This window comes from Callospermophilus lateralis, chromosome 10, assembly GCF_048772815.1.
Source record: "Callospermophilus lateralis isolate mCalLat2 chromosome 10, mCalLat2.hap1, whole genome shotgun sequence".
Taxonomy (NCBI): domain Eukaryota; kingdom Metazoa; phylum Chordata; class Mammalia; order Rodentia; family Sciuridae; genus Callospermophilus; species Callospermophilus lateralis.
This window is the reverse complement of record NC_135314.1, coordinates 110,115,729-110,142,428: the sequence shown is the minus strand read 5'-3', so window position 1 is coordinate 110,142,428 and position 26,700 is coordinate 110,115,729. Positions and strand designations below refer to the sequence as shown.

The 26,700-nt window shown below is 37.8% G+C and overlaps 1 protein-coding gene across 1 annotated transcript in view; it reads right to left on the bottom strand.

Moving 5' to 3' along the window:
- Positions 1-26,700, bottom strand: part of Lekr1 (leucine, glutamate and lysine rich 1) — a 161,288-nt gene that overhangs the window by 30,400 nt on the left and 104,188 nt on the right. Inside the window, exons 7-9 of the mRNA XM_076867055.2 lie at positions 21,169-21,246; positions 20,501-20,704; positions 2,016-2,109 (exon numbers count right to left, since the gene is read on the bottom strand). Coding sequence (XP_076723170.2) covers positions 2,016-2,109; positions 20,501-20,704; positions 21,169-21,246 — 376 coding nt within the window. The remainder of the gene's footprint in view (positions 1-2,015; positions 2,110-20,500; positions 20,705-21,168; positions 21,247-26,700) is intronic.

Sequence of the window (26,700 nt, the reverse complement as noted above, 5' to 3'; positions counted from 1 at the left end):
ACAACCAGAGCACAGCAAGCAGGAGACTAGGGTGGGTCAGAAGCAGAGATGCCCTCTCCAGTGAAATGGATCTGAAAACCCTACGTGGGGGTGACTGTGCAGGTGGGGCACATCTACTCCAGCAGGTTCCCCCAAATAGTCTAAGACAGTGAGCTCAGGAGTCTGAGGAAAGGGAAGGATTGCTGATCTCCATCCATGTTAATTCCATCAGATAAATTTCCAAGTCAGAGAAGGGACATTTACAGTATCTCTTGATATATATGAACGAACAAGTCTTAAGAAGGTTGCTTTAATTTCCAGTGTCTTAGAGAAAGTGTGAGACACCATTTCCCTAGCTCTTCACTGTGGTGCCAAAGCAAGTCTATCAGTTGAATGAATTAAAAACTATCTGTCATTTTACTTTGCATATTTTGGATTGTTAAGTTGATCATCTTCTTTTTGAATTTTAAAACATGGATTTGGTAAAGATGGGAGAAATGAATAAAAACAGAGTAGATAATCAAGTACAATGAGGCTTATAAACATTAAAAAGAATTAAAGTGTGGGCCTTGGAAGAAAGGAAAGAAAGGGCTGTGCTACGAGGGACACTTCCAGCAACTTTAGTCCATACTCTCGAATTTTGCTTTCACCAATATGGAACTATAGTCATAGCAATCATTACTGCCTGACTCTGTAGGCTAAGGAACAGGGGAGCAGGTGAGGATTTAAGGAGGGCTCTTATCAGCTCATACATTTGAAGACTGGAAACAGAAAAGACTAGGGTTGGCCTGAGTCAGCCACAGCACCTAAAGGGTTTTAATTTGCTGATGGCAGAGTGAGGATTCATGGTGGAGATGTTAGTTTGAAAGTGGTCACTGCTAATTGATAGAGGTTACAAGTTATAGGATCTAGTCCCTGAGGAGAAGAGTCCAATAACAACTAGACAAATTGTTAGGACTTTAGTCAAACAATCTTGAGTTTCAGGGGCCACCTCCCATTCAAGGGAAAAATTTAAGAGTTTACAAAAAAACCCAGACTAGAAGTGTAGCTCCATGGTGGAGACTGCAGGGTTCAGGGTAGAGCCCAGTGATCAATCAAGGAGTACTGGAAATCTATGTTAGGAGACAATGTTGTCATTTCAGTGACTAGAGCTATTCATGGCTTGAGAAGGTGGGAATTAACAATTTTAAAAACATTACTCATGCTATGTAAAATTACAAAAGTAATACATTGTCACTGCTACAACTTTGGAAAATACACAAAAGTCTAAAGATTAGAATCAGTGCATTTTTTTTTCATACTCTAAAAACAAACATTTGTTTATAATGACAGGCTAAATGGTAACTCATTTTATTTTGCCAGGGTAAATATTTTGAAAGTTCGTAACTGACTTTAAGTCATTTTCCATTCTTTTATATTATCTTCTTATAAGAGAAGAAGAGAAGTTATAAGAACATTTTCCTTTTTTAAAGAATGTGTTCAGCTAGGTGCAGTGGTGTACTCCTGATAATCCTGGCAGCTCGGGAGGCTGAGGCAGGAGGATTTGAGTTCAAACCCAGCCTCAGCAATTTAGTGAGCAACTCAGTGAGACTCTGTCTCTAAATAAAATACAAAAAAGGACTGGGGATGTGGCTTAAGTGCCCTTGAGTTCAATCCCAGGTACCAAAAAACCAAACCAAACCAAACCAAAACAAAACAAAACAAAACAAACAAAAACCCAACTGATCAAATGTAGATTCTGACACTTATTTGAAAAAAGTAAACATTTGGAAAAAATCATGCTTCTGCATGAGAAACAAGGGCTATCTTAATCGTACAAGATTTCAAAATCTGCTCTTACTTTTTAAATTTCCTATTATGTAGGGTAATATTTTAGAAAATACACACATCATAAACACACTTAGTGTTGGAAATACCAGAAGGGATCAAAAGTGTACCCAGAAGCAAAAAAAAATCTATCTGGAACAGTATTCTAGCAAATGGGCAGAATTTTAAAAAGCAAATATGACACAGGCTGGTGAAAGCCACACTATTACCTTCTCCTTCCAGCTATCGTCGCTAAGCATCTTCTGTCTAATGGTCTCCTGCAGCTGCTCGATGCTTTTCTGATGCGACATCAGCATCAATTCCCTGAAAACCATAAACCCAGAGATGAGTCAAAATGTACCTCACACTCTTCGTAGGTGACAGTTCCTGGTTTACAGACTATCCTCTCACAGCTTAGTGTTTATCCTCTTTACAATACAAGCACATACACACACACACACACACACACACACACACACACACCATGTACCATTTTAATTGTTAACAGAAGTTCATAAGCACTGCATATAAGGCTAAGTATCTTCTCAGGTGTTATTTTTTCTTAATTCATAATAAGTTGTTATTTTTTGAATGAAATAGTAACAACTTATATGGAGTCACAAATATAATAAAATATTGTAAGTTATGGTTCAAAAAGTTTGAACTGAATTCTAGCACCAAAGAAAAACACCTTGGAATATGCCTTAAAGTCAATAAATGTTTTGTCAATATTATTTACAAGTCTCAAGAAATTTTAAGAAATTGAAATTATATTGTGTATCTTTTCCAACTGTAATGCAATAAATGTAGCAAACAATTACAAGAAAAACCTCAAAACTATATAAATGCATGGATTAAACAACTTACTCTTCAACAACCAGTGGCTCAAGGAAGAAATTAAGAAAGAAATTTAAGAATTTATTGAAATAAATGAATATGGAGATACAATATATCGAAAGTCTATGGCGTAGAGCAAATATCACATTAAGAAAGAAGTTTATAGCAATTAATGTTTATATCACAAAAGCAGAAAGATCTCAAAAAAACAACCTATTGCTGTAACTCAAGACACCAGAAAATCAGGAAGATACCAAACCCCAAATAAATAAAACAAAAGGAATAATGAAGATCTGAGCAAAAATAAATGAAACAGATACAAAAATACAAAAGATCAGTAAAAAAAGATCTAATTCTTAAAAAAAAGTAAACAAAACTGACAAAACCTTAGCTAAGATGAACTGAGAAAAAAAGAGAGAAGACTTAAATGAGAGATGAAAAGGGAGACATCATAACTGACACCACAGAAATAACAGAGATCCTAATGGGTTAGTATGAACAACTCCACACCAATGCATCTGATAAGCTAGGAGAAATGGATAAATTCCAGGACACGTAGCCCTTACCAAGACTGAACCATGAAAAAACAGAAAACTTGAACAGCAAAACAAGTAACAAGTTTGGACCAGTAATAAAAAGCTTCCTATCAAATAAAAGTCCTGGATCAGATAGCTTCACTGCTGAGTTCTATCAAACCTTTAAAGGAGAACCAATACCAATTCTTAAATTATTCCAAAAAATTAAAGAGGAGGGATTTCTTCCAATCACATTCTATAAGGCCAACATTATCCTGATAATTCAGACAAAGACACAACAAAAAAAAAGGAAATGCCAGCGGCCAATATCCTTTAAGTAGGTATGCAAAAAACGAACAAACAAACAAACAAACAAAAAACCCTCAAAAAAATACAAGCAAGCTGAGTTCAACATTAAAAAGATTATTCACCATGATCAAGTGGGATGCAGGATGGTTCAAACATGAATCAATATACATGATATGCTACATCATCAGAATGAAGGACAAAAACTATATCAACAGATGCAGAAAAAGCATTTGATAAAATTCAACATCTCTTCATGATAAAAAACATGGAACAATTAAATACAGAAAGAACACAGCTCAACATAATTAAGATCATATGTAATAAGTTAAAAGTTAACATTATACTGAGTGAGGAAAATGTGAAATCTTTCTAAGATCTGAAACAAGACAAGGAAGCCCACTTTTAACATTTTTATTCAACAAAGTTCTGGAACTCCTAGCCATAGCAATCAGGCAAGAGAAAGAAATAAAGGGCATCCAAACTGGAAAAGAGGAAGTCATATTGTCACTGTTTGCAGATGAAATGATCCCATATATAAGAAACCCCAAAGATGCCACTAAAAAGTATCAGAACTAATGAACAAATTTATCAAAGTTGCTGGATATATATGAAATATAAATGTAGAGAGCAATCTGATTTATACTGTCTATAAAAAATAGGAGTTTATTTAACCAACAAGGGGAAAGATCTCTACAATGAAAACTATAAAACAATGAAGAAAGAAGTTAAAGAGGATAAGAAAAATGGAAAGACATCCTGTGTTACTGAATTGGAAGAATGAAATTGTTAAAATGCCCATAATTCCCCAAGTCACAGTCAAGGCAATCTCTATCAAAATATTAATGACATTCTTCAGAGAACTGGAAAAAACAAACCTATAATTTGTGTGGTGAACAAAACAAACACAAATTATGAATATACAAAATAATCCTGAACAAAAAGAACAAAGCAGAAAGCAGAAGGCTGACCTCAAAATATACCACAAAGCTGTAGTGATCCAAGCAGTATGGCATTGGCTTCACAACAGACATAGACTGTACATCAGGACAGACAGCCCAGGAGTAAGCCTGGGCACACAGTAGCCAACTGGCTTTCAGCTAAGATGCCAGGAACACACAGTGCAGAGAGGACAGTCTCTCAATAATGGTGCCAGGAAAATTGGTGTCCACGTGCTGAAGAATCAAACTAGGCCTGGCTCTCTTGCCAGTTACAAAATCGACTCAAAACAAATTAAAAATGTAAATGTAAGACCCGAAACAATGAAAACTGCTAGAAAAGACCCCAAACCACAGGAAATAAAAGCAAAAACAAACAGTGGAATTATGTCAAGCCAGAAAGCTCTGCACAGAAAAAGAAATAATCCTATGGAAGAAGCAGTCCACAGAGTAGGGGAAACTATACATCTGATAAGGGATTCATATTCAATGTTTTTTAATGGGGGAATTATTGTTTTCTTTGTTGTGTTTTTTGGTTTGGTATCCTACTTGCCTATTTTTCTTTTGTTTCCTGTGCTTTTGGGATCTTGTCCAAAAAATCCTTGCCCATTCCACTTCCTGAAGTGCTTCCCCCATGTTTTCCTCTAGTAGTTTCACTGTTTCAGGTCTTATATTCATGTCTTTAATTTGTGTTGAATTTCAAAAAACTTGGGGAGGCCCTGGGTTCAATTCTAAGCACTGCAAAAAATAAACTGAATTAAAGCCCCAAGATAAAAACCTGATTTAAAAATGGGCATTAAAAATAGACATTTCTTGAAAGAAGGCATACAAATGCTCCTAAGGTATATAAGAAAATGTTCAACATCAACATCACTAATCAGGGAAATGCAAATCAAAATCACAATGAGATGTAATCTCACTCCAGTAAAATTTGTGATTGTCAAAAAGATAAAAGATGACAAATGCCAGTGATATGGAGAAAAAGGAACTCTTGCATACTGCTGGTGGGAATGTAAATTAGTAAAGCTGTACGGAAGTGCCTCAAAAAACTAAAAACTGAACTGCTATCTGATTCAGAAATCCCACTACAGAGTATATATATATCCCAAAGAAATGAAGTTGGGATGTTGAAGATGCATTCCCAAGTTCATTGCAGCAACAGTCAAGAAATGGAAACAGCCTAAGCCTCTATCATCTGAGGACTTGATAAAGAAAATGTGGCACATATACAGAATGGAATACTATTCAGACACAAAAATGAAATCCTGTCATTTGCAACAACATGGATGAAACTGGAGATCATGATGGTAAGTGAAATAACCTAGGCACAGAAATACAAGTACCCTGTGATTTCATTCATATATGGACATAAAAAGAGATAACTTCATGGAAGTTGAGAGTAACATGGCAGTTACCGAAGGCTGGTGAGAATGGGGGACGCTGGGAAAAGGCTGGTCAGTGGGCACTAAGTTGCAGTGCGGAGCAAGTTCTGGGTGCTGTTGCTAAGTACCTACTAAACTTTTCAAGAAGCTAGGAGAAAGAACTTGAATGTTTTCACCATAAAGAAATTATAAGTGTTTTAGGAAGTATATGTGTTTAATCTGACTTAAACACTACACAATGTTTGTATATCTATAAATTTTTTAAAAATGCAGATTATATAGCAAGTTATAAAGGTTCTGCTTCATTATGTTCCTCTAACCATTTCTTCCTTTCCTTTCCAACTGCCCCAAAGCCTCCTTAAGTTCCTGGACTCTTATCTCCTATCAAGAGTGTCATAATAGACTCCTGATCTCTTCATCTCTAGCCTACTCTCATGTTATTCAACATTTTTACCATTGTAAAAATAGTGCCTATATTTCTAGGTTAGGAAATTTTAATGACACAAACACAAGACACATTTGACTTGGTAATTCAGATATGAACATCATTTGAGGGAAACTGATTTTAAAAACCTCAAACTCCAAGACTTCATTTCTAGAAGCAAGTCAAACTAGGTACCTTAATAACTCTCCAACTGAAAATAAGTTCTAGTTAAAATGCTGGAAGTTTTTCAGTGAGTTGGTCAAAAAGTGAGGAAGATGCAGAGAGCAAAACTCAAATGAAAGGCCAGAGAAAGGTTCTCAGAGGAAAAATGGTAAAATCTGAATCAAGTCTGTAGTTAAGTTAATAATATATCCATGATGATTTCTTAGTTTTGACAGATATACTACTGTTGTAAGAGATGGGCCAAAGGAAACATAAACTCTCTGTACTGTCTTTGCAACTTTTCTGTATCTCTAAAATATTCCAAGCCAAGAGATTAAAAAGGTAAAGTGAAAGGAAGAACCCCATTGAGGAGGGCATAGCAGCCTATCCTTCTTAGAAGGCACCTTCGAAACCTGAGGACCAGTCCACAACCAGGACGGGCAAAGGACTGCAAGGAACTGTGCTCACGCAGCATGTGTGAAATCCACACTCTGAGTATTTATAGTGTAGTCATCCTTCAGGACAAAAGGGAAATTACCTGCTTTGAAGTTGAGGTAGGGGGAGAATTTCTAAATACAAACCAGCCTTGGTGCAGGTTTGTATCTTGAATTCCTACTATCTGAATGGTCCAAAAACCTTCATGCTGAGAATGCATTTTAATGTAGTGCTGGGTTAATCTTGCCTCAGAGGAAAAACATTAAGATATCTGGAAGAAATCTATCTATAACACAGGACTCCTAAAGATAAGGTTTTAAGAACTCTTAATTTATAATACGAAAGAAAATGTTAAGAAATGGCAGTGAGAGGAAAAATGAGCAGATACAAATGGCAGCATAATCCAACCTATGACTCCAAGATACTAAATTTTCAGACAGAGATATAAAATAAGGATGATTGGCATGTTAGAAGAAATAGAAGAGTGACTTAAATGACTAAGAACAAACTGAACTTGGGGCTGAAATGAGAACCCAGCAGAGGGTCCTGCAGCACATCAATCACAGCTGGAAAAAAGAAGTAAGAAGGGCTGGGCTGGGGCTCAGTGGCAGAGCATTTGCCTCACATGTGTGAGGCACTAGGTTCAAGTCTCAGCACCACATACAAATAAGTGAATAAAATAAAGGTCCATCAATAGCCAAAAATAAAAAAATAAAAAAAAATAAAACAACAACAACAACAAAATAAAACATGACTCAAAAAATTATCTAGTGCAGTGTTGGGAGTAAAGTGTATGGAGAATATAAAAGAGGTGCTGACAGGTGGAGGACATGTCTATTCAGCCCTTCAGAAGCAAAGGAGGGGGGCTGGGGCTGGGGCTGGGGCTCAGTGGTGCAGTGCTTACCTGGCACGTGTGAGGCACTGGGTTCGATCCTCAGCACTACATAAAAATAAATAAAAATAAAACAAAGGTTTTGTGTACATCAACTAAAAAAAATAAAACCAATCAATCAATCAATAATAAGAAGCAACGGAGGGAAAGTAGGAGGGAGCAATGTTTGAGGGAAGAGTCCAGTCTATTGAAACCCACATGCAAGTCCAGGGAGCTCACTGGAGTCCAAGCATGACAAACAAAAATAAACCTCACACCTGACGCCTCAGAGTGAAAATGAAGAACAGCAAAGTTCAAGATCTTAGAACTTGGAGAGGAAATACTGAAAGGAACATAAATATCTGAGAGCTAGCTCTTGACAGCAACAGAGGATGACAGAAAGCAGCACAGGCATGTGCTCTGAGACCTGTTAGAAAATGAATACCGACCTGAAGTTGGGACCCCAAGGCCATCTTGCAGAAAGAGGCTGAGATACGGATGTCCATAAAACCTGAGCACTTACTGCCAGTTCAAGGAACTTCCAAAGAATGTGCTCTGCAGGAAGGAAGGTGGTCTCAGAAGGAAGGTCAGAAAGCAAGAAAGGGTCTGCAAAGAAACTGGCCCCCACGCAGGCAGAGGCTCCTCAGCTGTGTCAGGGGCAGCTGCGCCAGGCTTCAGGGTTCATGCGGTGCAGCTAGCACCCTGGAGCCCTACTGTTTTTATCTTTGGATTTGTGTTTGTAAGTGGAGTCTGACAGATGAATCAAGCAGGCACTAAGGTCTCAGTGTTCCAGCTCTGACCCAGTTACGCCTCTTGCCACTGTCCTGCCTCCCCCAGACAGTTCTCAGTCACTGCTCCCCTGGCTTCTCCCAGGGACTGCCACTTCTGCCCCAGATGGGAGCAGGGCCAGGGCCTGGGGAGGTTGGTGCCTGTAGAAGTCTGAACTTAAAGGACATTAAATAGCAAACAAAAGACCACGTGGCAGCATGAGAGAGAAAGGGGGAAGGAGGGAGAGGGAGAGGGAGAGGGAGAGGGAGGGGGAGGGGGAGAGGGAGGGGAGAGGGAGGGGGAGAGACACTGTCAAAAAAAGAAAAATGCTGCTTTCCCACTGTTTTAACAAGGAACCTTATATTTGCGTTTTGCAACAGGCTCTGAAAATTATGTAGTTAGCTCTGCATGTAGGTAATACAGTCTGATTAAAATATTAATTCTGATTATGTGCAGTTAGAGGAGCTAACACAAAGAACTAGAAAACTGGACCACGAGGTAGAATGTATGTCAGAGGGCAGCTATTGGAGCTCCAGTGTTCTTCATCCTGTTCATTATTCAAGAGGAGTTTAGATACAAATTTTGGAGGTAAAATTTCAAAAGTAACTACTAAAATAATAGAAATAAAATATACTATTAGTGGACAAATGCACTAATACACAAAACCAAAAAATCCTCCTAACAATAGGCCCCAAATGAGAAAATAGTATAGAAAGGGAAAAAAGGGGGGGCAGGGGAGAAAGAAAAGGCTTAACACAATGATCACAATAGAGGTAAAAGAGTTAGAAGAAACAGACTTGATACAAAGCTTAGTTCTATGTTCTGTATAGGAGACATTCCTAAAATATAAGGACATGTAAAGACTGAAAGGAAGAAACTGGAAAAGATCTAACAGGGATATATTACAGGGAGGAAAGAATATAACTATATTATTATCAGGGAAATAGACTTTAAGACAAGTCATTATTGGGGGCTGAAAATGATAATAGGTTTGACTTACTATGAATATTCCTAAACTTATACATACCAAATAAAGTAGTCTCAAGATAGATAGCGCAAAACTTGCTAAAACTGTAAAGAGAAACAGGCAAACCCTCACCATGTGGTAGAATTCGGCATAGCTCCCTTGGTTACAGCTAAGCCGACCCAGGATCACACAGATGGCCCTGGAAGCACAACTGCACACTCTGGCCATGCAAGGCTGCAACCAAGAGCCAAGCAGAGAAAAATTCAGTAGAGATACAGGAGATGTATGGCAAGCACCAAGATCAATTTTATATACAGAGCCACATGTTGCAGAAAAATACATAATTATTTTCCAGCTCATATGAAATTGACCACATTAGAGGCCAGAAAGTTTCAGCAAATTTCAAATAATTTTAGGCTATACACCTGCTTTGCCAAACTTGATAGCCACTACCCTCAAATAGTTATAGAGCTCTTAAAATATGACTATTCCAAATTGAGATGTGATCTAAGTGTAAATAAAATACCAGGTCTGAAAATTTAATATAAAAAAATCCAAAATTCAGCTTTGGAGATGTAGCTCAATGGTAAAGCACTTGCTTTGCACGCATGAGAACCTGGGTTCTATCCTCAGCAAAATGCACACATGTACACATCCACAATCCAAACTACCCCTAATAACTTTTAAAGATGATCATGTATCTAAATAACATTTTGCTATGTTGGGTTAAGTAAAATATATTTTTAAATTTGATTTTTATTTATTTTTAATATTTTAATGTAGCAAGAATTTTTAAGAATTTTTAAATTACATATGCATTTTATATTTTTATTCTTATGATCTATAATCAATATTCTCTGAAATCAAAGAAATGTAACAAAAAATAAAATATCTCAATGTATCTTAAAAATTTAAAAAATGTATTTTGACTAACTCATGGGTCAAATAAAAATCACAGGTGGTACTTAAATATACTTAGAATAATAATGAAATTCCTACATATCAAAACTTATGAAATAAAGCTAAGGCAGACAGGATGGATAAACATGGGATACCAGAGAACACAAATTCAGATGAAGAATGAATGATCCTCAGCTACACACACATCAGGAATAAATTCCAGGAACATATTGTCGAGTGCGAATCATACATACAACATGATTTTATTTCTGTGTATATTAAATACACACAAATCTAACATTACACTTTTTAGGAAGAGAAACATACTTGGTAAAATTAGAGCAATGCAAGCGCACAAAGGACCCTAGCTGTGGCTTTTGTAGATGTGCTTGATCAGCTGGAGGAAGTTCCCTTCCCCTACCTGCTGTGTTACCTCTGAGGAAGGAGAATCTGGGACCAGGGAGGAAAATTAAGGGACTTCAGAGCTAATGATGGGGTTCTTTGTCCTAATGGAGTACACAGATCTTGTATTTCTTTATACAACCTTCTCCATTTGTACTCAGTGTTTCTAAAACAATTATTGATAAAGTCTGAGCATAGAGAATGGGGAGGTGGAGGAGAGAATTCAAGGCAAAGATGAAGGTGAAGGAATGGCCAAGGGAGTGGTAAGTGGGACTATCTTCTGAGTATGGGGTTCACTGACAGCCGGCGCTGAACACACAGGGTCCTTATTCAAATGGTGCTCAAAATCCAGCAAATTTGAAAGTGTGCTCCAATCCACACTGTAAAGGTCTGTCCTTTATAAGATGAGCCATACCCAGCACATTCTGATAACCTGCCCCATGCCTGGAGAAAAGGCAGTGAAGCAAAAGGAACGAGGGATGAGGACAGCAAATGGGGTCTCACTAAAACTTCACTGCGGCTCTCCCAAATGTCTCTAGACATTTCTGTCTCCTTCACATCTCATTTTCCTCTAACGCAAGCCAGATGCCAACAGCTCCCAAATTCCCTGTAGTCATATCTGTTTTGACGTCTGACACTGGTGCATCCAACTTCCCAACTGGCTGCTCTCCTTTATTTTAGAAACATCTGAAAGACAGTGTTAACACTCACTTTGGCTCATGTCACATGTCATCTGCTTCTCATGTGGGTTGTTCTAGGATGTAGCCCAAGGGGCAGGTTTACCCTGGAATGTTGTCTTTGTAGCAGACAGTAAAGAAAAAACATCAAAACACAGGATCTCTTAAAACTTCTGTTTAGAATGGAGCACGTCCCTTTTCTTGCATTTCAGAGGTAAGAATAGTGAAATGGCCAAGTCTGGTAACTGGCGTGGCTGGTGCTGTCCTCAGCTGTACTGGGGGGCGGGTGCACTGTATCACCTGGCACCCAGAGTCTGTGGCATCTCTGGAGACCTGGGAAGCCTGCTGTGTAAGTAGGGGACATTTCTTGCTATGGTCCTTTCTCCTGGTGATAATTTCTCAGCCCAGTTTTCTCCCTAGTTCCCGGCTTTTCCTTTCTAAGATGTACTACTTTTTCATTATCCAGTTTGGCCACATCAGAAGAGGGCATTAGGGGTTTTGCTCATTGGGGAAAAAATTAGCTCTCTCAACTTTCTTTGGGTTCAAAGATGTTAGGGATAGGGTGTGCTCTTTCATAATCCCCAGGTCCTGCCCCTCTTATCTCCAGTCAACCCATGGTTTGCTTTCTGTCACTAGGTCAGTTTGTATTTTCAGAACACATATACATATCTATACATGAAATCCTATAGTAGATTCTTTCTGATCTGGCATCTTTTACTTGGCATAACTATTTTGAGTTTCATCCATACGGAATTATGTATTAATAGTTCATTTGTTTTTATGCTAAGTGGTATCTGGCTGTACAAATACAGCACAAATCATCCATGCACCTGTTGTTGATTGTTAGGGGGTTATAAAGATATGGCTACTACAGATACAGCTACTATCAATATCTGTGCATATGTTTTTGTGTGGGCATATGCTTCTTTCATGTCTCTTGGGTAAATATATAGGAGTACAGTGTCTTTCAAACAAAATAGGCACCTATTTAACTCATAAAGAAACTTCCAAACCATCACTCAATAAAGCTCTACCGTTTTACATTCCCACAAGCAGGGTATGAGAGTTTCAGTTCCTCCACATCCTCTCCAACACTTGTAGGGCTTTTAAATCTTAGATATTCTAAAAGTATGTAGTAGTATCTCATTGTGGTTTTAATTTGCATTTTATGAATGACTAATGACATTGAACATTTTTATATACTTATTAGTCATCTGTATATATATTCTTTGGTGAAGTGCCTACACAAATCTTTTGCTCATTTTTTATTAGGTTGTGTACATTCAAATAATAAATGAGTTTTTAAAGTTCTTTATGTATTCTGGAAACAGTTTTTTTATATATTCTGGAGACAGGTATTTATGGCTTTTCATTTTCTTACCAGTGTCTTTTAAAGAACAGTTGTTTTTCTTTTTTTGTGGTGCAGAGAATTGAACCCAGGAGGTAAGCATTGTACCACTGAGCTACATCCCAAGTCCTTTCAGAAACTTTTAATTATTAAAATAGGGTCTCAATAAGTTATTCAGGCTGACTTCAAACTTGGGATCCTTGTGCCTCAGTCACCTGAGAAGCTGCTGCTGTATGCCACCACACCCGAATTAAAGAACAACTTTTTAATTGTGCTCCTGACCTCCAGGACTGTAAGATAATACCTTTATGTTGCCTTAAGCCACTAAGTTTATGATCAATTGTTATAACAGCAAGAGGAAACTCAGACAATGGTTTACCTTTAAGGGATATTACACAACTAGATATAATATTAGAATCTTATAATAGTAAACTCGATCAAGAAAAAGAGCAACACTCAATGTGGTGCAGAGAATTGAACCCAGGAGGTAAGCATTGTACCACCGAGCTACATCCCAAGTCCTTTCAGAAACTTTTAAATATTAAAATAGGGTCTCAATAAGATTAGAAAACTCCAATGAGTATTTCTAGATGGTGCCTGCAATTATCTTCAAAGTTACCTTTACTACAAAATAGATGATATTGAATATATGAGATGCTTGACTCTTTAGTCTCCCTGAAGATAGTTACAGTTTTTATATCATGAAATGTAGAATCCATTCCATATGCATTCCTTTGATGGACTCATAATAAAGCATGACTGCTGTATCTATCCCTTTAGAACAAAACCTACACAAGTATTGCAGATCATCACAGCTAAAATATAATAGGCCATCCCATGTTCTTGGATAGGTTGAATTAATATTATCAAAATGGCCACACTGCCAAAAGCACTACACAGATGCAGTGCAATCCCCATCAAAATACCAATGACATTTTTCACAGAACTAGGAAAAACAGTTCTAAAACTCATTTGGAAGAATAAGAAACCCAGAACAGCAAAAGCAATAATGAGCAAGAAGAGCAATTCTGGACCTCAAATTATACCACAGAGCATGGTATTGGCATCAAAAAGACATGAAGGCAATGGAACAGAAGACACCCAGACCAACCCTCACAGATACAGTTGTATGATATTCAACAAAGGTGCTAAGTACATAATAGGTTGGAGAAAAGATAGCCTTTTAAACAAATGGTGCTGGGAAAACTGGATATCCATATATAGAAGAATGAAACTAGATCCCCATCTCTCACTCTGCATAAAAGTCAACTGAAAGTGGATCAAGGACCTAGGAATGAGATCAGAAACTCTGCAACTTCTAGGAAAAAATATAGACTCAACACTCAACATATGGTACAGGCACTGACTCCCTTAACAAGACTTCTAAAGTTCAAGAAATAAAATGAAAAATTGGTAAGTGGGATGGCATCAAATTAAAAAGATTCTGCCCAGCAAAGAAACAAGTGAGAAGAGAGAGCCTACTGAGTGGGAGAAGATCTTTGCTAGCTGCTGCTCAGAAAGAGAATCAATATCTAGAATATATAAAGAAATCAGAAAACTTAACACCAAAAAAGAAAAACAAATAACCCAATTAATAAATGAGAAAAGAATTAAATAGACATTTCTCAAAAGAAGAAATACAAATAGCCAATAAATAAATGAAAAATGTTCAACATCTCTAGCAATCAGGGAAATGCAAACCTAACTCCTTTGATATTTTATCTCACTCCAATTGGAAGGGCAATATCAAGAAAATAATAATAAGTGTTGGCAAGGATGAGGGGGAAAAGGTTCACTCACATGGTTGCTGGAACTGAAAACTAGTACAACTGCTCTGGAAAGCAGTTGGAGATGCCTCATAAAATGAGGAATAGAACCACCATATGACCAGCTGTCCCACTCCTTGGAATATACCTAAAAGATCTAAAATCAGCATACTGTAGGGATACAGTCACATTAATTTTTATTCAACAGACAAATGGTGAAATGTGATATATATATATATATATATATATATATATATATATATATATATATATAATTAAATAAAATATACAGTTTTACTCAGCCATTAAAAAAAAAACACAATGAAATGATAGCACTGGTGGTACGTGGATGGAACTGGAGAACATCAATGTGAAGTGAAATAAGCCAGAACTAGAGTCAGGGGTTGAATGTCTTCTCCAGATCAAAACAAAAGGTGGGGGTGGGGGGAGGAAAGAAAAAGGCAGGGACTGGACTCCCATGGAAATAGAAGAGAAATCAGTACAGTAGAGGAAGGGGACTGAGGGGGAGGGAGGTGAGACAGGCAAAGAGGGAACAGTGGAATGAACCTGACCAAACTTTCCTATGTACATATATGAATTTCACCATTATATACATCTATAATGCAGTAATTAAAAAAACAACAAATAAATAAAAGAAAAATTAGTAGAGTAAAAGAAAGAGAATAAGGAAAGAGAAGAGGGGAGGGAAAGGGCAAGTACTAGGGACTACAACTGAGTAAATTATATTCCATGTTTATGTAATTATGTCAAAATGAACTAATAAAACTAATAAAAAATATAGTAGGTCAGGGTTCAAATGCTAGAAATTAAGTGATCATTAGTCACAGAATTTTCAGAATTATGAAGTCTGTTTTGACACTTCCAAAAAGTATAAGGTGTTTTAAGTGAATTTCTATAAAAATATGAGCTTCCTTCTGTGGTGGTAACTTGCTTGACCTCAGGGTTACAGAAATGACACACTGTTATACCCCTTTCATTTCCTGCTGAGCCTGTTTCTGACTCTAAGGGCTCACAGTGAGTGTTGAATGGAACAAGCAGGGAGAATAAATATGTCATTTATAAGCACTGGTAGTCCTGGACTAGAATGGCACAGGCAACAAGTAGTATACAGCAGTGACTTATGTGTGAAAAAGATAACATGGACTCCAAAAAGAAAACCCACACACTGTTCAGGCAAAACTCCATCTTAAGACTTTGATAAGAGATAGTGATCCTATATAGAAAAAAAAAAAAAATAGACGGACCAATTTGGTTGTCAGGAGGAGTTTCTGTTAGGAATCTAGAGGAATTATGAGAACTAGAACATTAATTTTAGAGGCCTGGTCATATTTTTCATGTTATAAAAATTGCAGCTGTTAAGGCAGCAGAGTTTCTCTTCAGAGCCAGTTCTAGAAATGTGGATGCTCTAGAATTATAGAAGACAACACAGATTTAAAATATGAATGATTGTCACTAGAATCCACAGTCTGCACTTCACTCCTGGCTCAGATGCTGCAAATCAGAAGATCTCTGGGCCTGGAGAGAAGCTGGGGGCCTCCCAGCTTTACAATGGTACCAGCTGTTTGATTAGAATTAAATCCATTCTCACCCATATACACAGCAAATATTTATTGAGTGTTTGCTGGGTGTCAGGCACTGTTTCTGTCTCTGGGGACACAGCAGTTCTTTCTTGTTGTCCCTTAGGACTATGCTTATACATTCCCACAGTTTTAGAAGAAATGAAGTCTGAGTAGTAAATGAGTCGCAGGGGCAGACCAGCCCAGGGTGCTCGGCAGCTGGCTGCATAGACTGCAGAGGAAGTGTGGCTATCCCTCACCTTCTAACCTGCAATGTCACCAGACTGTTTTTTGTTGAGGCGGGGGTTTGGTACTTGGGATTGAACCTGGGGTGCTTTACCACTGAGCTACATCCCCAGTGCAATAGTTGTTTGTTTTTGTTTTTTTTTAATAGAATTTTTGAAGTTGACACAATAGGAAAATTGGGGAAATACTTGTAGTTAAGAGTATTTTTTTAAAAAAAATGGTTTTCAATCCTGAGACCAATGAGAATTTCATTTCTTACAGACATTCAGGAATCTAGATTCCCTTAATTATAGAAAAAAAAATGTAACTGCAAACAAATGTCAAAGCATACTGCCAAAACAACAGCTTTAAATTCTATTTCACAAGTGAAGACATCTTCACACTGTCAATCAAAGAGATCATCTTGATTTTGTCATAATTCCTATCTCCACTAAAGGCTGAGATGAGAAGTTTGGCAAATCAGTTGTTTTGAAGCTACTGATGAATAGGGTATCAGAGAAAGAGCTGCATCTTGGAGGAAAAAACCTGCTAAGATTTATTATTTTAGAATATCACTTAGAATGCTTCATTTCATAATGCTTTAAACTAATGGGATAACATCCAAATTGAATTACTCTGAGGATTAATTTTTACAACAGTATGAGCAAAGCAGATAATACTGAATTCAACAGATATTTACTGAATATCTGCATGGATAGTGCAGGGTATAAATTAACACAATATGATGCTTGAAGGGAATTACAACTTCAAGAAAGATGAAAAAGAGGAAATTGATACCTACTGAGCACCTATAATCTGATGGCCATGATTCTAGATGCTTTAATATTCACAAAAGATAGCTGCTGTTAATATGACCATTTTTCATGTAAAGAAAAGAAGCCTCACAGGGATTAAGCTGCCTGCTCTCATGCTGGTCAAGCTGGGATTTAAATCGGTGCTTGCCTTCCCATACTTCTTACATGAAGCCACACTGCCACAATGTCTTAGAACCCTCGTATCACCGAAGCCATTCTGATATCAAATACTAGGTATAGTATCCACTGCTCATTGTGTCCACCTCACTCAAGTAGCTCACCGTCAAGTGCTCTCATCTCTTCTGATTCGTCAAGGTGCTGGAGGACACCCTCTCACACTCACTTAGTGGATAGGGTGCACATGAAGTAGAACTGGAAGGGACACAGAGGGGAGCACGAGGTTTTCTGCCTTCTGCAGGTCAGTGAGTCTCCTGGAGACTTAGTGTTACAACCTGGCTGAGAACCAGCAATCACATGGAGAGTAACTGAGAAAACAGCTCTTCAAGAAAAGTTGTGCAAACCAGAGAGAAGAGAACTCGAGTTATAAGGTCACACACAACAGAGCTTGTTCCTGTCTTTGCCAAATATGGGACCCTGAGTCAGAGCATAGCCTCAGTTGACCTTAGTGTCCTCATCTATAAGATGTACACAATGACTCCTGTGTCAGAGGTCAGGGTCACAGCTCTGCTAGCCAGTGCCTTCGTGCAAATGTGAAAGTGGCTTCTCTTCTGGGCTGGTGAATTAGAAAAAGTGCTCCCTCTGTCTGGGGGTACACCTGTGGACACAGGGGTTGGCAAGGAAAGATGGCATGCTTTTCCAAGGAAATAAGTCCCTTCCTCTGTGGCAAGTTGCCGGAAGTGCAGAGTCCAGGCTGATGTTCAGGTCCCTTAGCCCTGCTGCTGGCCCCACACAACGGTGTAGGGCATCTCACCTGGGCAATGTGTGGACAAGATAAGATAATGTCCCGAAGGCTGCTGAATGTGTTGACTATATGTGAGACAGCTGGGGAGGAATGAAGGTGAGGGAGAAGGAAAGAAAACAGGAGGGATGGAGGAAAGGAGTGGGGCAGGGAAGGAGGGAAAGAGAAGGAGGAAGCAGGTATGTTCAGTCATAGGGTCATGCCACATGAAGGGAAAGAGCATCCTGAAAAAATATGCTGGATTTTATATGTATTTTTCTGGGGAGAGGGTTTATAGTTTTCTATTAAAAAATGACAGAAGACAAAAACACATGTCCTTATGACATGTCCTTATATATGTAAGTCTGTTATAGAGAATTGAGAACACACTTGAGCCTCAAAGACCGCTGTCCCCCACACAAGAGCTGCCACACTTCTCCAGCACTACGTTGAACCTCTCTAACGTCCTCCCCATCCAAAACGAGGCTCTCAGCAGCCCCGAGGTGTCCATGACCATCACTACCTGTAGACTCGCATGTCCCTCAGAGACCCAATCCTTTGTGGGTAGGAAAAAGCCGTGCATAGTTCAACAGGCCTGTATGAATGGATTAACTGCTTTCTGGTCCCTGTTTCCCTTCCTCTTTCAAGTCAGAACTTTTATCAGTTTTTTTTTTTTTTTTACCCCCTCTAAATTGCACATTTGGTGACCTCAGTAAGGGCTCCCTTGTCCTGAGGGAGTGGCACCTATCTGAGACCATCTGGATTTATAAAAACACACGCTGTTGCTGGGAGCAAGCTGGGCTCGGGCCTTTGGTGAGCAAGTATACCCCACAGCCTGGGGGGATGTGGTGCTTCTAGAGTAGCACAGCAGGTTCTCAGACAGCCCTGGACCTAGTCCATCTTCTTAGATGTCGCCAAGTCTCAGTGTGTCCAAAGTGTTTCCTGAGTCCACCTTCTTCTCTTGGAGGGACCATCTCTCCTCTAACTTCTTAAGGACAGCTCTATTTAGAGGTCCTACTGGTGCTTCAAATCAAAGCTTAACTGACTCAGCTGAGAAACAGGGTGGATTTACTGAAGGAAGGAAAAGTGAAGAGAAGAAAGTCAGGTTCGTGTGAGAACCTTGAGGAATGTCTGTGATTGTTCCTCTTATTCAGTCAAAGGGCAGTAGATGCAAAGTCATCTCTAGAAGGACCAAAGCCAAGTCACTTTGGCCTGTGAACTACAAAGGCCTCATGCTACTCTGCCCATGGCTGCACTGGTGAGAAGAGTTCTGAGACAAGAAACCTGATTACCTGGGGCTGGGGCTGGGGCTCAGTGGCAGAGTACTTGCCTAGCATGTGTGAGGCCCTAGGTTTGATCCTCAGCACTGCGTAAAAATAAATAAATAAAATATAGGTATTGTGTCCACTTACAACTAAAAAGAAAAGAAATGAAACCTGATTACCTAATTATAAGCTGCCTGCTACCCACTTCCCTGGCCCTATCCCCAGATGCTTCCTCAGAAAATATCTGCCATTTTAATGAAGAATTAAAAAATTATAAGTCTTCTAAATTATACCCATAAATAGAATAAAATGAAGATAAAAGATAAAAATGATAGGAACAATGAAAAACAAATGGCTTATCATGTACTTTCTGCTACAGAGAATAATACAAAACAAAAATTCCTGCCCTTATAGAATTTGGGTTCTTCTGGAATATAATAATTATTAATAAATGTGAATGGGATAAACTCTTAACATTAAAGATTCCCAGATAAAAAAAAAAAAAGATTCCCAGATTTTAAAACCACCACAACTAACAGCAACAAAAAGCCTTTGCAGATATGCATTTGAAACAAAAAGATTCAGAAAGAATGATCGAAGACACACAAGGTAAAACAAGGAAGGAAGAAAGTAAAGTTTTAATAATCTAAAGCAAATTAACTGGACAAAAATATCTTGAAAGGCTGGACCAATATGCTTCTCGGTATCATCAGTATCACTAAGGAGGTACATTTGCTTGTGGTATGCTCTCAAAAAAAAAAAAAAAAAAAAAAAAAATGGTGACAGATAAGGAGGGAAGAAAGGTGGGCAGAAAAGTGACATGAAGCTCTTGCCCAGCATGCTGAGGCCCTGGTTCCAGTACCAGCACTTCAGAAACCAAGACAAATAATGTGATTAAAAAGATATTTTTTTTTCTGTTGAAAATGATAGAATTTACCAACTGTTGGCCCAGGTGAAATTTAGCGGAATGTGATTTTTTTTTTCTTTTAATCTGACACCAAATGAGACTTGAATTCCATCCCTACTTTTACTAAACTATGAGGCCTTTAACCACAACATTAACTGACTTGGGATTCAGTGTAATCACTTGTAAAATGAGATAGTGAAATGCAGTGACCTTGCAGAAAAATGTGTCTTTAGTCCTGTGACTTCACTGTTACAAATATGTAGGATAATGGTGTTTCAAATATATATGGACACTGATTTAAAGATAAAAGAGCTTTGTAAGAAACTGCACCTTTCATTTTTCAGCGTTGTGACCTCTTGTCTTGTCTGATTCAGAAGAACTTTGGTTATCTCTAGCTCACTTTCTGAGAGGTTAATTATTCTCTTTGTGTCTTCTTCTTGCCTTTCTTTTGCAGTCAGCTCTTCCTGTAAAGCTTTATATATTTGTTGACAAGTCATTAAAGAGTCTTCTTTTTCTTTAAGCAGCCTAGTGTGCCTAAAAAGGAACCGAAAAAATTTAAAAAATCTCACCAGCATGTATTAGATAGTGTTTTGTTTTTCTTATCATAACATTTTTCTTTTCTTTTCTTTATTTTTATGTGGTGCTGAGGGTCAAACCCCATGCCTCATACTTGCTAGGCAAGCACTCTACTACTGAGCCATAACCCCAGCTCCATAGATAGTATGTTTTTATATTTATCAAAGGTATATGGAAAGTTCATGTGAAATTAGAGACTGTAACTGTAACCTTAAAAAGTAAAGATATTTAGAACATGATAGCTTTGTGATCTTGAGCTTTCCCCTCTATGTAGAGGCAAAATCAAGGAACAATCATAGGACATGATAACACTGGGTTAGGTATGACACATGTAAACAACTAAGAAGAAAAGATAAGTCCATTTTAAATAATGTTTTCAAATTTAATTATAAAAATATCAATTAAAAGTTTGCAGTATATACCGTGATTCAGAAATAATGGATTCAAACTTCAGTTTCCTTAGTTCTCTTTGACATTCATCAGCTTCATTAGACTTATTCCTAAAGTAATAAAATATTTTAAATTAGTTAAAATGTAGTATGTTACAAATAAAGTGTAAGCATTTTTCGCTATCATTATTTTTACTCATCCACAAAAAGAATTTCTTAAGATCTTCATATTATTATGTCTTTAAAGAAATAAGCATTTAATCCACTTTTCTAATGGCTAAATTAGCTTCTATCAGACAAGTCTATATTTCAATAAAAATAATGAACTCTGGACAAAACTAATCAAAACAGAATCTGAACAAAGAACCCCTAGGTAAAGGGACTGGAAAGGACTGGTTCTATTAAGAACAGACACTGGAGGAGTGCTGGCACTGGGATGAGGGGACAGTATAGGCTCAGGCTGTGTCCCAGGGCAGGGCCCAGGATGCACCAGGTGGAATTAAAACCCTGGTAGAAAATGCCAGTCTTTCTGGCCTCAAGAACCAGAGCACAGTGTTTGAAGTAACCACAGCTGCTGGAAAATGAAGGGGGCTCCAGAGAGGGAGAATTTACTATATGTAAATTCTGCTGAGCTCTGCACAGGGCAGATTCCAAGCAGCCCAGTTAAAACAGCTGACATGAGATGGGGCTGCTGCCCAGAGACAGAGCTGTAGTTTGAAACCAAGGGAACAGGCTACTGAAAGCACCACCCCACCACTAACCATTTTTTTTGGGGAGGAATATAACAGAATCCAGAATCACTATAATATTCACAATGTCCAGACTATAGTAAAAAATTACTTAACATACAAAGAAACAGAAAAGTGTGACTCATTCTCAAGAGAAAAATAGTTAATAGACTGACTCTGTGATGACTCAGATATTGAAATTAACAGACAAAGACTTTAAAGGAGCAATTATAACTCTGCTCAAAGACATAAAGGAAAATCTATAACTAATGAAAAGATGAGAAATTTCAGCAGAGAAATAAAAACTATTAAAAAGAACAAAATGGAAATTTTAAATCTTAAATAAACACTTGTTTTTAACTTATATGATTGGGGTTTATAGCAACAATCAAAACATTAAGAAAGACTAGCATTTCAGTTTAAATTTATTTAGACTGCTCATTAACTATGCTGAATCATTTTCTGAATTTTCAAAATAGCTAATAAACTGTGTCATAAAATCTATTAGATTATAAATGGGTCTGCCCTACTTGAAATACGATTTTAATTTCTAGAAAATTATATAAAAATCATCATGAACATATATAGCATTCATTTGTTTTTAAACTTTTTATTATAAAATACATTAAGTTGTAAGAAAATTGCATAAAACAAATATATAATATGGTGAATTATTATAAGGAGACACTCTGGTATCTGTTATCCACGCCAAAAAATAAAACCTTACCTACTACTCTAGCAGCGCTTCATGATAATGGGCCCAATCATAGGCAGCCACCTCTTCCCTAAAAGTAACCATTCTCATGAACTTTGTGGTAATTACTCTGATTGTTTTTGATGTTATATGCCCCCAAAACTGTATTTTAATTTTTCTTTTATTTTAATGCCTTAAAATATTCTATTTCCTCCACTGCACCCTTTTTGTAAGATGGTTCTATTAAGGTGTTGTTTTTACATAAAACAAACTGCATATCTTTAAAACATACAATTTGATAGGAATGATGTGTGTATACACTCAGGACACCATCACCATACCAGGTAGCACAGGAACACTCAAGAGCCAGGACAACTCAGTGAAATGGAAGATTGTAAGGGTGGGACAGGGAAGGTACATTCAAAGATCTTGTTATGCCAGAAAGTAAAAAAAAATACTTTAAAAAGATATGGGACCATGTTCCAATACCAGAGAAGCTAGCTTGAAGAAATTCTCACTAGCTATTCCTAGGATAATCTCAGTACCAAAGCCACACAGCAAGGAATTGAATTATCAACCATTAAAAACAGGATTGCTAGAGATGATGAACGTTTTTTCATATATTGTTGATTGATTGTATATCCTCTTCTGAGAAGTGTCTGTTCAAGTCCTTGGCCCATTTGTTGATTGGGGTTAACATACTTTATATACAACCAGAGATATGAAAAGTTGTGCTGGATACATATAATAAGAATTATAATGCATTCCGCTGTTTTTTTTTTTTAGAGAGAGAGAGAGAGAGAGAATTTTTAATATTTTTATTTTTTTTTTTTTAGCTTTTGGCAGACACAACATCTTTGTTTGTATATGGTGCTGAGGATCAAACCCAGGCCACACGCATGCCAGGCGAGCGCACTACCGCTTAAGCCACATCACCACCCCTCGTTTTTTTTTTTTTTGTTTTTTTTTTTTTTTTTTAATAAAAAAACTAGGATTTAACAAGTCTACAAAACAAGTGGACACATGAATGGAAGGAGGAGGCACCTGCTTAGAGCAAGATACTGAGAGCTAACATGAGGCAGATGGTTAGAAACTGGAAAAATCACCATTCAGCAACCACTGGCTATAGTAAGGATTGATCAGGCAAAAAGCATTAATGGATCTTATATCTAGAAATAAATTTTGATGAATAGTGTTTTCATGCATTTAAAATGTTTCTTCTAGAATTGTTATTCACTGAAGGGGAAGAACAATCTTCTCCCATATCATTAATTACATACTAGAAAAACTGAGCGATACTTGGACCAGAAGATCTAAATTACCAGTGGGGAAGATGATTATTAGGCCTTCAGATGTGATGCACTGAGAAAGACACATTACCATTGTTGGGGCTCAGAAAATAATACCACCAAAAAATGGCACCCCTGTATGCTGGTTATTTAAAATTCAAGACCCTTGGACAGCAGCAGGTGCTGGAAGAGGCTTTATTCTGAGGTGGCCTTTTCCACTTAAAGACCGGACCTGCCAAAGAAGAAAAGAATCACCTCTGGTCCCTTCCTTGAGTTTTCACTAACTAAATGTGCATCTTCAGGAAGGAATCCATACCTGGACAGATTCTGTCACAAGCTATTTCCCATTTCCCAGACCCATTCAGTTTCCCCCCAAATCATGTTCTATACTGTCTGAGCACTGGACCCATTCATTCACCTAAAATCACTGATGACCCCTCAAACTTCCTCACCCCAAGTCCTCTCCCCTGTAGGAAGGGCATATATGCACCTGACTGCACTGGGATGGGGGTAATCACACTCCTGTCCCCATGCATGTTAGTGACTCCTCTGTGGTCAGTTCACTCCAGTGAAGAACCAGATGGCTAAGGAGCCAAAACCATCTATTTGGTTTTCTAGTTGAGAAACACGGATCCAATCACGGGAAACAGACCAATAAAAAAATGAGGAAAATTTTTATGTTAAAAAAGCATGAGGAGTTCTGCATTCTTCAAAAATGTCAAGGTCATAAAAAGACAAAGACAGTCTGTGGGAAGACAGTTTGATAAAGAAGGTTGAAGAGAGATACAAGCAGACTGACCCTACACTGGATCCCGCACTACAGGAGAAAATGCTACAGAGGACATCATTGGGTCAACTGATGAAACTGAAATATTTTTGGCAGATTAAAGAACTACATGTTGATTTATGACACTGAAGACTCCATGGTGGTTATGTAAAATTCCACTTTCCTGAGGAAAGGCAGGCTGAAATGTGCAGAGGTAAGGGCCATGTTGTGTGGGATGTATCTTCAAATAGCTCGGGAAGAAAATATGCATATATTATAAAATACAAGACAAGAAGGCAAAGGCCACGTTCAGTGAGTCACAAAGGAAAGAAGCCATAAATATGAGGGTACAATTTCTTATCAAAAAGTTTTAAAGTTATAAATACAATATTGGTTAGAGAGTGGAAAAATGGGTCTTTACAAATATTGCTGATATAAATAAATCAGTATAATCTTATTGGGGGGCAATAATCAAATATTCCTGTTTGATTTTAGCAAAAATTGTCCCAAGGAAATAATAGTGAATAAAAAGTTTTGTCTATATGAACTTTCTAAGTACTAACTTATGAAAGAGAAGTACTTGCACAATCTAAGATAAGGGATTAGTGAATAAATTATTGTTCATCCAGGTTAAGAATACTATGTATTTAATGATCATCCACAAATATATAATGACACAAAAAAACATCCAGGATGTATCACTGAGTAGAAAAGTTTGCAAAAATAGGACATAAAGTATGAGACCAATTACCTTAAAAGTATTAAACACTTAGAAAAATAGACTAGAAGGATATGTCAAAATATAAGCGATCATCTGCATTTCTTGGCTCCTAGTCTCTTCCTGAGTCTTCAGATCACATGATTGCAATCTCTACTTCCGCCCTCACAACTACTTTCATGACTCTGAACCCCTGCCCTGCTTCCCATTTGCAAGGACTCCTGTGATTACGTGGGATGTGCCTGCATAATACAAGATAATCTTCCCTTCTCAAAAATCCTAAATTTAATCACATCGGCAAAGTTCCTTCTGCCATGTAAGGAACACAAAGATTCTAGGGATTAGGACATTAAAATCTTCAGGAGCTACTGTTCTATCATAATTGGGCTTTTCATGTTCCTTGAACTCATAAAAGTCCTGGATCTCCTGATCTCAGATGCTGGCATGTTAGAACGGCTAGCTCCATTTTGTTCTCCAAAGCTTAACTCAAAAGGCCTTCTGCTCAGGGCTTCTGTCTTGGTCCTTCCAGCACAAGTACATAACCCCTCCCCTTAACTCGCATTCTGACTATTTTATTTATATTTTCTGCAGCACTTAGCATTACCTGAAATTATTTAAGTGGCTCTCTGGGATCCTGCCAATCCAGTGTATAGTACTGCACACAACCATTCTGGCACATAGTCAGCCATCAATAACATTCTGTATTGAATGAATAAATGAAGTGAAATGAGCCTGTTCAAGTTAGGGCAGGTGGAAAGTAGATCTATACACTGCCACTGGAATGTCACCAGGCCACTTTAGGCTTGCCAGACAAAAATTGCTCACAAGTGAGCAGAGATAAGAAGAAAATCAGAACTTGATACTTAATCTCAAAAACAGAGAATGGTCCAAGAACAGATTGGCCAAGTCAGATGTCGCTGAGAGGTCAAGTAAGAGCTTTACAAATTAATAATGTTTGTGTTTGTAAGCTTGTTATTGCTCAAATTATTAGTTAAGCAAGAATTAGCTAGTTAATTAATTAATTAGTGGCTGTTAATGAAAGTCAAGTGTAAGTACGTTATGAAGGTTCCTGAGTTAGAAAATCATCCAGTACACCACTTTAGACACGCTTTCTTTGTGGTTTTGCTTTTTGCAATTTCCATTACCCAACACAGTCTGAAAATATTAAAATGAATACTACCGAAATGAACATTCATGACTTTTAAGTCGTGTACAGTTCTGAGTAGTGTGATGAGTTGTCATTATCATCTCATCCTGCCCTAGGGCAAACCACCTGCTTCTCTGCACATCCACGCTGTGTGTGCTGCCCACTTCCAGCCCCAGGTTGACTGTCCTGGCACCTCAGTGCCAGTGACTAAGTGATCCTTCTG